Source organism: Ceratotherium simum, chromosome 17, assembly GCF_057802395.1.
Source record: "Ceratotherium simum simum isolate JZ-2026a chromosome 17, ASM5780239v1, whole genome shotgun sequence".
Lineage (NCBI taxonomy): Eukaryota > Metazoa > Chordata > Mammalia > Perissodactyla > Rhinocerotidae > Ceratotherium > Ceratotherium simum.
In genome coordinates, this window is record NC_141916.1 from 41,788,619 (window position 1) to 41,803,632 (window position 15,014).

General features: G+C 36.2%; 1 protein-coding gene across 3 annotated transcripts in view; it reads right to left on the bottom strand.

Moving 5' to 3' along the window:
• PLEKHA5 (pleckstrin homology domain containing A5) overlaps positions 1–15,014 on the bottom strand; it is a 234,539-nt gene that overhangs the window by 70,433 nt on the left and 149,092 nt on the right. For all 3 annotated transcript variants that reach the window (XM_014791352.2, XM_087442696.1, XM_004435427.3), the window contains exons 7-10: positions 14,797–14,869; positions 8,658–8,758; positions 5,837–5,952; positions 1,167–1,634 (exon numbers count right to left, since the gene is read on the bottom strand). In XM_014791352.2, coding sequence (XP_014646838.1) covers positions 1,167–1,634; positions 5,837–5,952; positions 8,658–8,758; positions 14,797–14,869 — 758 coding nt within the window. The remainder of the gene's footprint in view (positions 1–1,166; positions 1,635–5,836; positions 5,953–8,657; positions 8,759–14,796; positions 14,870–15,014) is intronic.

Genomic DNA, 15,014 nt, shown 5'->3' on the forward strand with positions numbered 1-15,014 from the left:
ATGTCATTCTTGATTTCCCCCAATCACTCAAACTAGACTCAGTGAGACTACTTAGCAATTAAGCATACCCAACCACTCAACTAGTCTTGTCAATTAGATCTTGAATACATCCCTTTCCTCTTCTCATTCCACTTACTCCAAGAGCTTCTGAACTTTCTCCAATTCATTGTCCAGATTCTGCAGCTGGAGTGATCTTTCTGAAACACCAATCACTTCTGGCTTATCTCTCTCCAGCATTGTTTCTCATCTATCATCACAGCAGTTATACCTAAGCCATACTAGATGTTTGCGGATTCCTTTCCCTGCTCTCTGTCAACTCTGGAATTTTGCATATCTAAACCAAGATAAGCATACTATCCTTTATATCTTGGCTTGTATTTCACTTCCTCCAGAAAGGTTTTCCTGAATCCTTAGATTGTGTTGGTTGTCCCTGAAACACGTTCTGACAGCATCCTGTCTTCCTTCACTGTATTTGTCACAATATACTGCATTTGCTTATTTAACTCTCTCTACTAGATAAGAATCTCTGTGAGAAATCTGGACTATATCTTTTCATTATCTTACTTTCTGGCCTCATGATTAGCATATAGTAGTTATACAATAAATATGTGAAAGAACAAGTGTGTGCATGAATGAATAAATGCTTGGATGTATAAATATAATACTTAGTCATGTGCATTATGAGTTTAAGAAAACCAAGGAATGAGACTGAGAACTAGAGAGCATAAGCCTTTACTGGCTCCACTTTACTTGTCTCAGGAGATGCTTGCATTTCACCAACCTGCAGAAGCTACTAATGGAAGACAGTCAGAGCAGGGTGGTGGAGAGAGTGAAGAGAATTTTTCAGTGGGGAGGGGGAGAAGGGAGTGGGAATAGGTCTTGGCTCCCTTCCTCATACCAAACATGATCTCTACCACAACCTAATCCTTCTCTTGTGCAGGGCCAGGGAGGATGACTTCTTGCCATTAACAAAGCTGGGTGACAGAACAATGGGGGACAGAGAAAAAACACATCTGATTATGATGAAGAAAAGATATAGTGATGAAGATGTTAATATCTAAAACACAATTTAGCCTAATACTTTCAATAGGCATCTTTGAAAACAATCTCCACCAACACAGCATGAAAGAAACCAGCTTCATAACACATAATGACAAGACACTTACCCCCTGGTTTCTTCTTCATGACCCCTCCCCTTCTGGATTTTAATCCACTGTTCCAACTGTTGCATTGAATTCGTTCTTTGTATGACTCGATCAACCTCTGTGGGTAAGGGCCCTGCATTTGGGTGGTTTCCACCTCTAAGATCTGCCAGGCTAACATTGACTGTTTTGTTCTCCGAACTATTCACATTGACTGGCCTGTAGTGTCCAGTCTGAACTGGGTATGTTGACCTGCCATCATATTCAGATGGCAGAGAATTCAACTTTACACTATTAATTTTTGTTAAAGGTCTATCTTGACCATCCTTCTGAAATCCATATTTTTCAGCTTCTAATGCCTTTTTTTCTTCATTTTTGCTTATTTCCTTGTTTTTCTGGTTATTTTGGATCTCTGGTTTAATTAGCACTCTATGGTTGGGATAGTTATTGATTTCTTTAGTTGGTGCATTTTCAGATGCAATCTTGTCCACTCTGAAATCAGAGAAGAAAATCACAGTAAATTAGATGAAATAATGGCACATGTTATTTCCGGGATTCAATCTAGGAAAAATATAAAATTACCTTGGACTCTACAAAAAAAACGGAAAGGGTCACAGAGAACAAATCTGCACACACCCCCAATGTTGAAGTATAAAAATTCAAGCACAACACCATGATGTATAAAATAGAAAGGGGAAAAAGAAAACATAAAATATACAGTGTATGAAGCACTGGAGGATAAAGAGTGATGAGTGTCCCACCACTACTAGAAATCTGGAAATAAAGCAAATAAGATTGCCTTTTGACAGCAAAACCACAAAATCCACACTTGAAGGACCACAGAGCTAGTCATTTGAAATAAACAATGCGGCGTCCAGCCAGGAGGGTTAACTCATCATGAGACAAACATGAGCCTGGTGTATGGAAATGGCTGCACCAGGAAATTATAGTTTTATGCTGTCAAAGATCTGAACCATACGACTAAATGTATTGAAGGGACCTGAGTTTCGGTTACGAGCTCTCAGAGCCAGGCTGGCTGTGTTCAGCTTGCAGCCCTACCTCCTACTGGCTGTGTCCTGGGGCAAGGTGCAGCAATCTACCACGCCTCGATCTCCTCTTTGGTAAATGGGGATAATTGTAGCACCACAGTGACACGATTGTTCTGTGGACCAGTTGAATATATGAGTGGCCGCCACAGACTTTATTACCATTATCATTCCATCTCATCAAGCAATTTTGCATTAGAGTCTGGCATCCCATGTCCATCTCACCGGAGGAATGTGCTGCTTAACCGTGTGTATCTGGGCCACTGGACAGGTTTATTGCTTACCATTCCAGTTGCTATATCTAAGTCTTTTTGATGAGAATCAGTTTCTTGAGACCAATCACTTCCAGGCTCTGACAAGACCAAGCTGAGTGTCTGAACCTGCATGGAACTGTCAAGATCACGCCACACTGGGAGGCCTCTCAGGAACTGGCCAACCTTCCACATTTCAATACATAATAATGCTCCTGTCGGGTCCTAAGTGTGGTATTGCTGCCAGTTGCAGTGATGTGTAGCGAACAGACAACCCATACATATACAACTATATTATAAATAGTTTGGAATATGATCAGAGAGGAAAAAATGAAAAGAAATGTGACTATTTTTCTTGGAGTAAAGTTACTATGGGACTATCCCTGTATTTAGGTTAGATATAACTTATGGCTTTTAGATTGGAAGCAATATTAGACACTGGGACAGTTTACTAAGATATGCTATGGAGCTTCTTTTCCTTGGAAGATAAAAGTCAGAGAAGATTTACACTAAAAGAGAATTTATCCTTGCTAAATTCTGGGGGGTTGGGGGTGGGGTGGGGAGGGGTGGATTTTTAACATTGAATATCAAATATCCGAAAAGATTTTTTTTTTTTTTTTTTGTGAGGAGACCAGCCCTGTGCTAACATCCGCCAATCCTCCTCTTTTTTTTGCCGAGGAAGACGGCCCTGGGCTAACATCCGTGCCCATCCTCCTCCACTTTATATGGGACGCCGCCACAGCATGGCTCGCCAAAGCAGTGCGTCGGTGCGCGCCCGGGACCCGAACCAGCGAACCCCGGGCCGCCGCAGCGGAGCACGCGCACCCAACCGCTTGTGCCACCGGGCCGGCCCCTGAAAAGATTTTTTAAAACTTAGTTACTTCTAGTCTATCTAAAGCTATTATTTTAAATTAGACTGTATTGTCTTTTTCCCAAAGATTTACCATTTAAGAAATGTAATCAAAAAAGACACATACGCTGACTTTTCTCTAAATGGAATGAAACTGATTCAGAAATGTATGCTAAATACCATAATAGTGTAAAACTTGTGATCTAATTTTAAAAAGTGACATTTAAGTTATTATAGAAGATACACGGAAATATAGAAAATGAAAATAATGGGCCTGGAGATAGAAATTATGAATGTATATCATGCTTAGATTTTTTTATGCCATCAATGATCTGCACACTAGGGGACTATGACATTGCAGTTCATAGGTTAGAAACTTTATGAATTTAGAAGAAATGAACTATATTGTTAAAAACTGGATGTTTTACCTCTTAGGTGATATGCCCTGATAACTATTTGTAAGTATTCTGGCCGTACAGGAAAGACAGCCCATCACATCTTAAAACCAAGCAAGCAAAATCTCCCTATACTTATGAAATGAAATATTACAATAATTAGGTATGTTCAATTTGAATGATGAAGACTAACAGGGCAGGATAAAAATGCCAACAGCTAAAAGGAGAACCAAAGACGTAATTTCTACAGGATAATGGTGATGGACACCAGGCTAGGCACATAGGTAGTGTTCAATAATTCCTGGTTAACCAAGCAGGTTGTATCAACACAACTGGTTGAAAATTGTTACCGGTACATAATCAACTAATAGCTTGTCAGAAGTCAATCCAAAATACTGACTGTCTTCTTTTTCACCCTAAATTATGAGTAATTATTAGTTTTTAGAGTGGAAAATACAAGAAAATGGAAGTTGAAATTCTGAGATAAGTACAACATACCATATTGAAATTATCTGGAAATAAAATTTTAATTATTATATTGATTTCTGTATTCTAAACAAGTGCCTGAAAATTCTACTCTGAAGTTAAAATTATTTTAAGATTTTCAATTAATTCTTTTCACTTACGTGTTTTCTCTAGCTATCAGTGTTAATCAGCTCACCCCTTTATGTCCATTCAGGTCATGTTTATACATGGAATTCCAAAGCAGATTTTTCTTTTATTAGCTCTCAACCTAGAATATGCATATGGTTGAGGTGGGTTTTCTTAAAAATAGGTGTCTAGAGCTCAATCCTGGGCCTTTTTTTCTTTTTTCTCCATACTTTTCCCCAGCTCTAAGGACTAGTGATTGGTTTAGCTGATTTGGACTTCATATTTTAAAAAAATAAACACAAATATATACCATCAACTTAAGTCTTTTAACCAACAAGTCAAAAGACTTTATTAATATGTACACTGGGGAAAAAAAAAGACTAAAGATTTACATTGTAAAAATCTTCTAACTTCCTGAGAAGAAAGAAAAAAGACCAAACTTACAAGTTTGCATCTTCCTTATATAAGGTATATGCTCAATGGTTGAACTGGAAAAAATTTAATTGTGTCATAGATCTTTCTTTAAATTACAGGAAAATAGGGCCGGCCCCGTGGCTTGGCGGTTAAGTGCGCGGGCTCCGCTGCTGGCGGCCCGGGTTCGGATCCCGGGCACGCACCGACGCGCCGCTTCTCCGGCCATGCTGAGGCCGCGTCCCACATACAGCAACTAGAAGGATGTGCAACTACGACATACAACTATCTACTGGGGCTTTGGGAAAAAAGAAATAAATAAATAAAATTATAATAAATAAATAAATAAATTACAGGAAAATAAAAAAGCTTGTAGAGCACATTATTCAACTGCTATTTACATAGTTTTGAAAGAGATTTCCTCTCATTAGTTCTTAACATAGTTGAATATTAAAATGATTCATATGTTCAAGCAGGGAAAAAATATCACACAGATCAATTTTAACAGTACATATTTACATTATCAAGGAATCTGAGTACTGAAGTCTCAAAATAAGAAGGTAGAATTCATCAAGTAGATATATTTAGAAATAATCTGAATGCTTGACGAACTATATTCTGGAGCCATTCATCATAAAACAATCAGAATTAACCAGGAAATGCTGAAGAAACAAAACTCATCAAAAATTTTTATTTTAATTTATCAAACTTCAAAAACATACAACACAATATAAAAAACACAACGAAATTAACTTCATGAGTATAAATTCTCTTCTAAGATTTAGGACCTTAAAAGACACTGTCTTGTGTAGTTTTAAGATAACAATTAAAAATGTACTTACCGGAAATTAAAGGTAATTCTGTAAGAAGAAAGAACATTCAGTTTGAACGTTAGGATTCTGCATTCACCTCAGTGCACTGATAGGTGAAAATGAATAGAGTGAAGGTGGAATAAAAATGCAGGTGGCATCTCAAACTAACTCAAGGTGTATCAATTTCATACAGCACATGAATTAATCCTTGCTTTCTGAGGAAGAAATGTTTCATACCATGGCTACTAAAATGATACGTACTATGATAATGACATACTTGCAAGGCATGGAATAAAATGTAAGTGGAAATCACCATCATTTTCTCTACAAGCCTTTACCTTTTCACAGGTTCTGTCTGGACCAGGGCAGCATCTAACATGGCTTTCATCCATAACTCCATTTCCTTTCCTGTATCAGTGCAGAAATAATAGGTCCGCATGTTTGGATGGGCTGCCTGATTGAAAACGACACGATCATTTTAAACAGAAATATGGGATCTGTAAAGGAAAAGGAAAGAAAGTTAAGTGGTTCCCAATATACATCATTACTATCAAATCTCAAAGAAAGCAGACTTGTCATATACAGATACAGAAATGAATGACTTAAGAAAAACATAATTTGATCTTGAAAAATATATAAATATTAATTTTTTCTCCTAACTTTACCCTTTTCTTTTAGTTGAGATATATTTATATCTTGATATAACATTTACATCTTGAAAAGGATATAAATATTAAATTTTTTCTCCTAACTTTACCATTTTTCTTTTAAAATTAAAAAAAAAAAAAGTGTAGGGAAAGGAAAGGAGGTAAGAAATGAAGAACCTAGTTGTGCCTGTTCCATGGACACAACCCTAGCAATTTCCATTTACTGCAATTCACACCTTTTTATTTAAGAATATTCCAGAGCAACCAGCAACAAAATTAAATGAAATATGCGTGTCACCGCACTTCCCCCTTGTGTTAGCAATTCCTTCAGTCCTCAACAGGTGCTGCTGTTAAAAGCACTTTGTCTAATCCTCATAGCCACCTATACACCAACAAAAAAGGTTTATAAATGACCCAAAATGGCATTTCCCTTTAGCTTTTCTTCTCTGAGGTAAAGAGTACTAAGTATGTCATTCGTCTGTTAAATATAAAAAGACGAGAGGAATAAATCCAGAGCTACACACTTGACTCCAAGATCTAGACTACCTGCTTGATTTACAACATCAAATTAGCTTTGTCAAAATCTTTTCCAGAAAGAATTACGATATAAACAAATTCAAGAAACACAGTGATCAAAATAATTACATACAACAAATCTCGCTTGACCATGTAAGAGATATAACACCTATGGAAACAAGGCAAAGGAAACACCTCAAATGCTACATGCTGTTAAAATGATTAAAACCACCAGAAAATATCACTGGACTGTCTGACGGGGTTCTGGAGAAATGAATAAAGACCACTGCCCATATCTGCGATCAATGGAAGGAACTCTGGGCTGGTGCTAAGAAGACTCAGTAGTAGCCAGGACTCAGACGCTACGAAACCACACCCATGCTTGCCATCTGTCACATGGAAATATTTACTAGATGATGGCAAACTTCTCTAGGTTTAAGGTCCACAATTGTGTTCCACAACTTGTCTAGGAAGTTCCTACTTACCACTGTGATAAGAAGTAGCATCAATGTCAACAGACTTCACAGGAAAAGCGGCTCATAAATTCAGAGAAAACATCGCAGGCGAGAGAATTTGAAACAAATTACTATTCTTGTTACGGACAAAATAAAATTGAGCCAAATAATTACAGAGAAAATATCTTTAACACGCATGGTCACTTTTATTGCTATTTTAACATTCTAGTATTTTTTTAAGAGTCTAAGAATCCTAAAAAATATCCTATGAAGAGTACAAATTCAACAAACATTTGCCAAATTGACCAGCAAACAAAAACATTTAACCCCATGGCCAACTAGCAATGTTAGTGTCACACAGTTCTACACGTGTACTTTATAAAGTTATTATTTCAAGTTATCAGTATTAAACTTTGTTATAACATCTGAAAATTATTTAATTCTGTTTCTCTGGTTCACACTGTTAATAAAATTTACTGAAATACGAAGCTATCCCCCTCTCATCCATAGGTCTTTGCTCAGATATTACCTTCTCATTGAGGCCATCCATCACCCCCCCACACTACACCCTTCCTACTCTTTCTTCTTCACAGCTAATAGTGTAACACATTAATTAGCAAAAGTTGTAAATCAGCTGCAGTCCTCAGTATTCTTTAAAAGTGGATGGGAATTAAAAACTGAATCAATTAAAAAAAAACTGAATCAATTTTATAATGGTATAAACATTTTCATTGTTAAATAACAGCATATGTTACCCTTATTTCCCTCCTCTCCCTTAAAATGAAATTTTTACATTAAACCCTTTAGAGTTCTTAACTTAAAATCAACTTAAAAAATAGGTGACCCCTGAAATTTATTTCAGCCATAATCATAAAGCAAAGAATGCAGCATGGTTTTTGAAAACAAAAAATAACCAATTTAGCATTAAAGTGGCCTCTTACTTGAGGGTGTTCCACAAACCAGCATATCACAGAAATGGGTGGGTATTGTTAGTCGGGGGAGGGAGGCTCAGGTCTGCTTGGATTTAATAATAGATTTAATGACTCAACTTCAATATTCTCTCAAAACTACCTGATGTTCACGATGTACTTAGACCCAAGAACATCTTTGCAAATATTCTATAAGATCATAAATGTACATATATTATGTTAAAAAACACAACTGTTATCTTTTATACTACTCTCCCCTCAAATTCATTATGAAAAAATTCAAACATACAGTAACCTTTAAAGAATAGTACAACGATCACCAGGACACCCATAGCTGTATTTACCAACTATTAGCATTTTCACATATGTGCCTTATCTAGAACCATTTGAAAGTATAAACATAAAGACACTTGGCCCCTAAATATTTGAGCACCTGCTTCCTAATTAAAGGGACGTTCTCTTACTCAACCATAAGACTATTAATTAATATATTTTAAATATAAAAATAACTGTAAGTGAAATATCTTTCTGTAATAATCTATGGGTCAATATCTATTTTTTAATCAATGGAAGATTCAAATACAGAATAAAAAAGCATGACTATTTCCTTACCTTAAAAGCATATTTGCGATTAATGTGATCCTCAGAAGTAAGCATAGCTATCTGAAAGCTAGGTAATAGTATGCTCCCCAGGATACCCTCTTCTTTCTCATCTACGGGATAATTGAACATCTGATTAGAATTTTAAATGTTCTCATGAAGCAGAATACGTTTTCTCAAAATTTATTTTGAGCAAATCAAAAGGTTCTTATATATAAATGAACTATATTCATGTATTATTTAGGCACTTCTTTATAAGGGAAAATATTAAATAGCAGAAGAATATATACTTCTTTACTTTCAACTTCTTTACTTTCCCTACCCTAAGCAAATCAGAAATTGGTCCCACATGTCAGAAAAATGTCAATTAAGACATAAAAATAGCATATATTTGTTTGACATATATATTGCATTCTACAAAGGCCTTTGATATGTGATTCATTGAAAATATATTAATATATAAGTAACGACACAGAAGCTTTATAAAATTAACCCACCCGGATTTCTGGTAGGATTTAAATGCCCAAGCACTTTAAGCTCAGACAAATGCATGGCTCACTTGCTCACATCCTTCAGTCTTGGCTCAAATATCTCATCAATGAGGCCTTCCTTGACACCTTATTTTAAACTGCTTCCCATCCTAATCCATGCCAGAGCCCTCTCTTCTCTTTCTGGAAGTTTACCACCACCTATACTCAATACTCTGAGACACAATATGTTCTAGTTATTTATTAATCATCTTTCTCTCCCCACTAGAATGTAAACTCCATGAAGACACTTAGAACGACAGTAGTAGGTGCTCAAAAGAACTGAATAAATACATGTGTGAATACATATTTTAAACTCTGTTATTAAAATTATATGCTTTTTAAAACATAATTTTTTTGCTTTTACCAGTTATTCTGATACACAATAAAGTTATGGGGATAAATTACAGGCCTACAAGGCAAGCAAATAAAATATACCTAGGAAAATGACAAAACATTAATCATGGCATAGTACAGATTCACATTATTAACTGGCTGCTTGGGGGCAGAGATGTTTATGAAACTTAAAATACACATCGTTAGAGACCCATAAGATAAGTTAATTAAGCTGTGCATTAGGATGATGAACTCACCAATGAGAAAAATCATAAATCAGAAATAATTCTTTTTATTATGCTTGCCAAGTTTTTTTTATCATACACTTAACAAGGGATTTTATTTTCCCCTCATTTGTAGAATATATGGTGAAACTTCCAAAAGAAAAAGTGTTGCATTAAGTAGAGGTTATTTCTACAGCTTTTCTCATAACAAAGGAACAAAATTTTGCTTTTACTATACTGTGCTCATTCAGGTACAGTTCACTAATACAACAAAGAATGAACAAAAGTGCAGATTTAGTAAAAAAGGTAAAAAAACGAGGTAGAAAGCAGCCTCCAGTTACAGAATACAACAATTTAAAAGAATGAGTCATTTTAATTTTAAATCCAATTTTGCGTTTATATAAAGCATATAATCAGAAACAGCTCATGAAGTTATCTTTATTAAAAATCATTTTTATCAAATAATACATTCTCTTATGTCACATAATTAGAAAAACTGACAAGTTACTTCCGCACATGCAGAGGCAGTACAGCATACAGTGACTTCACTGGATTCTCACGGTTTGTTTCCCAGCTGGTCACTAAGTAGCTGTGAGATCTTGGGCAAGTTATTAGATGCTGAGTATCTCAGTTTGATCAACTATAAAACTGAGGGAAACAGGACTTATTTCAAAGGTTGTTGTGAGGGTTACATGAGTTAATAGATACAAAGAACTCAACAGTGCACTCAGCCCACAGTAAGTGCTCAATAAATATTGCCATTATTATATAAGACTAAAGGCACTGCATATAAAATCTTCATCTTTTGTCAGATGACCATCCTAAGAGTTCTTCACTAGATTCTTCAAATTTCCTAATTGTGGCACTCTTCTGTTTAGTTTATCAAGCCTGATGTAAGTGAACTGCCATACTTTCTATCACCCAGAGGGCTTCATACACTGCCAGGCAAAGGGCAGGCACTGAGTAATGTCTGTAGAATGAAATGAACTCCCTGTGGGGGTCAGCTGGGCCTTTTTTAGACTGCATGGCAGCCCACCTTCTCCCTCTGCCCCATCCTACTCCCTTTCCTTTCCCACCACAGGTAGTGGACCCAACAACACTCCCCAGCAAGCATCCTGCACATTATAGAGCTTGCTTCTCGGGGAACACAACCTGGGACAGGAACCATAAAAATCACAACATTTTATCGGATTCAAGCGACATTTTGGATTCCCAATTTCTACTTCAGCTTTAAAGATGTTTGGGAACAAGACAGCTGGGTAAGTAACTTACAGACTGGAATATTATTACTAATTATCAGTTCTCACCTAGAATACTTCAGTACAATGTTAATTGGTCTCTCAGCTTCTAGTTCAAGCGCTAGGGTGATTTTTCTAAAATCTACACCTGATCCTGTTATTCTTGCACTCAAGATAGAGTTTAAATTCATTACGATGGCAAACAAATGCCTTTTGTGCCTTGATCTACTTTTCAGCCTTTACTCCTACTAGGTCTTCAGACACAACCTTCATGCCAGCAACATAAGCACTATGTGTAATTTTACAAATACCCCACGCTCACTCATGCTTTGTTCATGCTAAGTCCTTTGCCTAGATCACCCTTCTTTCCTACTCCCTTCATTGTACAGGCATGGTCAACACTTGTTCAACAGAACCGAACACTATGGCATTCTTTTTCAGACTCCCTCAGCTAATCTCTGAGTTCTGCAAGGAGAGGCGTTTATATCGTTCACTTCTGCATCCTACTCCCTAATAAGGTGTCTGGAACATCACAAGAACTCACTGCTAGTTACCTTAGTCTAAGCCATCATCATTTCTACACAATAACTCCTAACTAGTCTCTGCTTCCTTCCTTCCCCTTCATAATCCATTCTCCAATAGCAGCTTGAGCAAGGTTTTCAAAACATAAATCAAAGCATATCACTCTTATGCTTAAAAACATCCAACTGTTTCCTTACAGCACTTACAGTAGAATCCAAACTCCAACAGAGTCCTACATTGGTGCGATCTCCATTTCTCCCATCTCCCTCCCTACTGCTAGCTCCCAGCTCAGTACACTGGTTTCTTTCTGCTCCTTCAACATTGCAAACACTTTCCTACTTTAGAGCCTTTGCACTATTGCTCCCTCTGCCTGGAATGTTCTGCTCACTTTAGCTCCTCCTTGTCATTTAGATCTTGCTCAGAGTACAGATCCAAAGAGATCTTTCCCCCATTTTTATATTATGTCCATCTTTCATATTATGACCATATTTTCCTAAAAGCACTTATCATGGTCTTGTTTATTTATTTGAGGGCCGGCCCCGTGGCGTAGCAGTTAAGTGCGTGCGCTCCGCTGCAGTGGCCCGGGGTTCACCGGTTTGGATCCTGGGCACGCACCGACGCACTGCTTGTCTGGCCATGCTGTGGTGGCGTCCCACATAAAGTGGAGGAAGATTGGCACGGATGTTAGCTCAGGGCCAGTCTTCCTCAGCAAAAAGAGGAGGATTGGCATGGATGTTAGCTCAGGGCTGATCTTCCTCACAATAAATAAATAAATAAATTCAAAAAATACATATATTTATTTGAGTTTATTTACTGTCTCCCTGACCTCTCTAGAATGTAAGCTTCATGAGAGCTTTCTCTCACTGTTGTTTTGACACACATGGAATGAAGCAGGTCCTGCTCAATAAATATTTGTTGAATGGATTAAGTCCCAGGGTAAGTTTTCTCAACAGACTGACTATAGAATACAGCAATCTAAGTGGCTTTATCACAGTGGGTTCATGATATGCCCGCTTTATTGCAAAGAACAGTGGGAATTTGGGCTCCCATCTGGTATCAGCTGCTAACCCACTGTAAAAAACAGCAAATCCCTTATTCTCTCTCTGTCTGATTTTCCATATCTGTAAAACATAGACTGATCTGTCACAAAATTCTGACAGCACACTCTGTATGTCAGTATACTAGATGCTTTGAGAGAGATAGAAGACATGAAAGGGACTATTGTATTCAGTGTACAAGAGAAGAGGAGATCTGTGTTGGGGCAAAAACTTGTGGTTAAGAGAAGTGCCCGGATACAAATCCTGGCCCTGACATTTGCTAGTTGTGAGATCTCAGGCAAGCAATTTAACCTCGTTGTCCCTTAGTTTCCTCCTGTGTGAAAGGCCATAATAAGAGTTCTCCCCTTATCAAGTGGCCATGAGGAAGAGACAAAATAGATCATCTATGTTACGTGCTTGGCATATACTAAACGGTCGAAAAAATGCAAGCCATTATGATCATCTCACTAAAATATGATAGTTTTATTTTAAAATCTGACATTTCCTGTTGATAAAATAGTGAAAGTATATAATATCATATACTTCTTTCCAACCATCTGAAGAGCAGAAGTGAGTTAAATGTTATTTCTTCTCTTTCTGTATTTTCTTCTTTTTTATACTGCTCCCGTCTGGAGAACCATACTAAAATTAATAAATACACTGAATGTAAAATGCATATGGTTAATAATACGGAATCTCACACTCAACAGGGCTTCTGAACTCATCTTTACTTTTTTCAAATTAGGTTAAAAATTCTTCTGTCTTAACAAAAATGATGAGCAGCACCTTTCCATGAGCAACAATAATAGCAAATTATAAGGAATTCAATGTTCTTTTTGTTAAAAACTAAAATTAAGAAATTTTTATACGAGAAATAGTAACAAATATTTTCTTATTTCATGTAAAGCTCTAAATAGTCTATAAATATACTGAGAAAGAGAGGAAAGTATAAATTATAAGCTTAGGAATAATGCCTGAGTTATAACTCCCTACTTTCTGAAAGAGTGGGAAAACCTTTAAGGAAAATTGTAGAGTAAGCTTGGCACTTAACTAAAGATAATACCACAACTGCAGCCTGACCAACATCTCTATGACAAAATGAAATTTTATAGGTTTGGTTAATTCTGACTCAGCAGTATTTCTCAACCACAGTTTGCAGTGGGGGAAAAAAAGATGAATATAATTCTAGTAATTTCAAATTTTGAAGGTTAACATGCATAATCTTGCTTTGATAGATGACCACAAAATTTTACCACACTTTTTTTGTGTAATCACAAAGTAAATTTTAAAACTGCTAACCAGGTCTAAAATCCTGTTACAAATTATTAATTATGTGTTGACAATCTTGCTAACTCTTCAGCGACTGTTTCCAACCAGACTTTAAAGTAGGGAAGAGGAGCAATTGTTCAGATTCATGATTTTATATTATAGCTGAAGCACATTTCTATGGAAAGCACAGCCTATACAGCTTTCATCGTTAGATACCAACTTTATAGTATTTAACAGATCCATATAGCATATGAATAGAGACTTATCTGGACTGTGACTTAAAACTGTATTATCAATAACTTACTAACCAGAAAAAAAATATATATATATATATAAAAAAAAGGAGTTCATGATATCCATATAGGAGAAATGAAGACTGCTACTCCATACCTAAGATAATACTTTTTATTTCCTTTCCACCAATGTTAACAGCCTGGTATGCGTCCCTTTCACAACCTCCCCCATGTTTCATGGAGGTCATGATTGTTTTAAAAAAAAGAAAGGGGGGAGGTGGAAGGGGATCATAATAAATACATTTCTTAGTAATTCTTTTTTATTTGCCAACATATCATAGTAGTCTCTGATATTCTAAAATCATTTGCTGGGGAGAATTGGGTAGTTCAATGGACCTATAGCTAGATCTGACAAAGCTGATACCTAAAAAGAATCTCAACAAACTAATGATTTTTATCTAGTAGGCAATGAATTCAAGGATAACATTATAGATTGAAGATTCATATGCTCAATCAGATTATAGAAACTGGACCAGAACTCAGACTAATCTGCTTGAAGCACCATATTGTCTTCTGTCATACCTCAATCACTCAGTATTATATGTCAATGAAGAAAAGATTTTCTTGATACTATTTATTGATAACAAAATAGCAAAAAGAATTGTAATGTTTTTTCTTTAAAGAAGTAAACGACACAACATATATTCTATACGTTATATAGATAATTATAAAATAATACACTAAGACAGTTTCTGGTAAACTCACCTCTATAATAAAAGAGGCAAAGGTCAGAAAGCACGAACCAGCGTTTCTTCCATAGCTTCATGCCAGTACTGTCCTGCATTAAATCAGCATATTAAAGGATTTTTCTTTTCTTTTCAGAAAATTAAAACTCATTTCTGGTGCAATTATTTAAAAGAAGCTTTCAAAACAAGGTGTGTTTGATATATGCTCCACAAAAATCTAACTAAAAAGCCAATCAA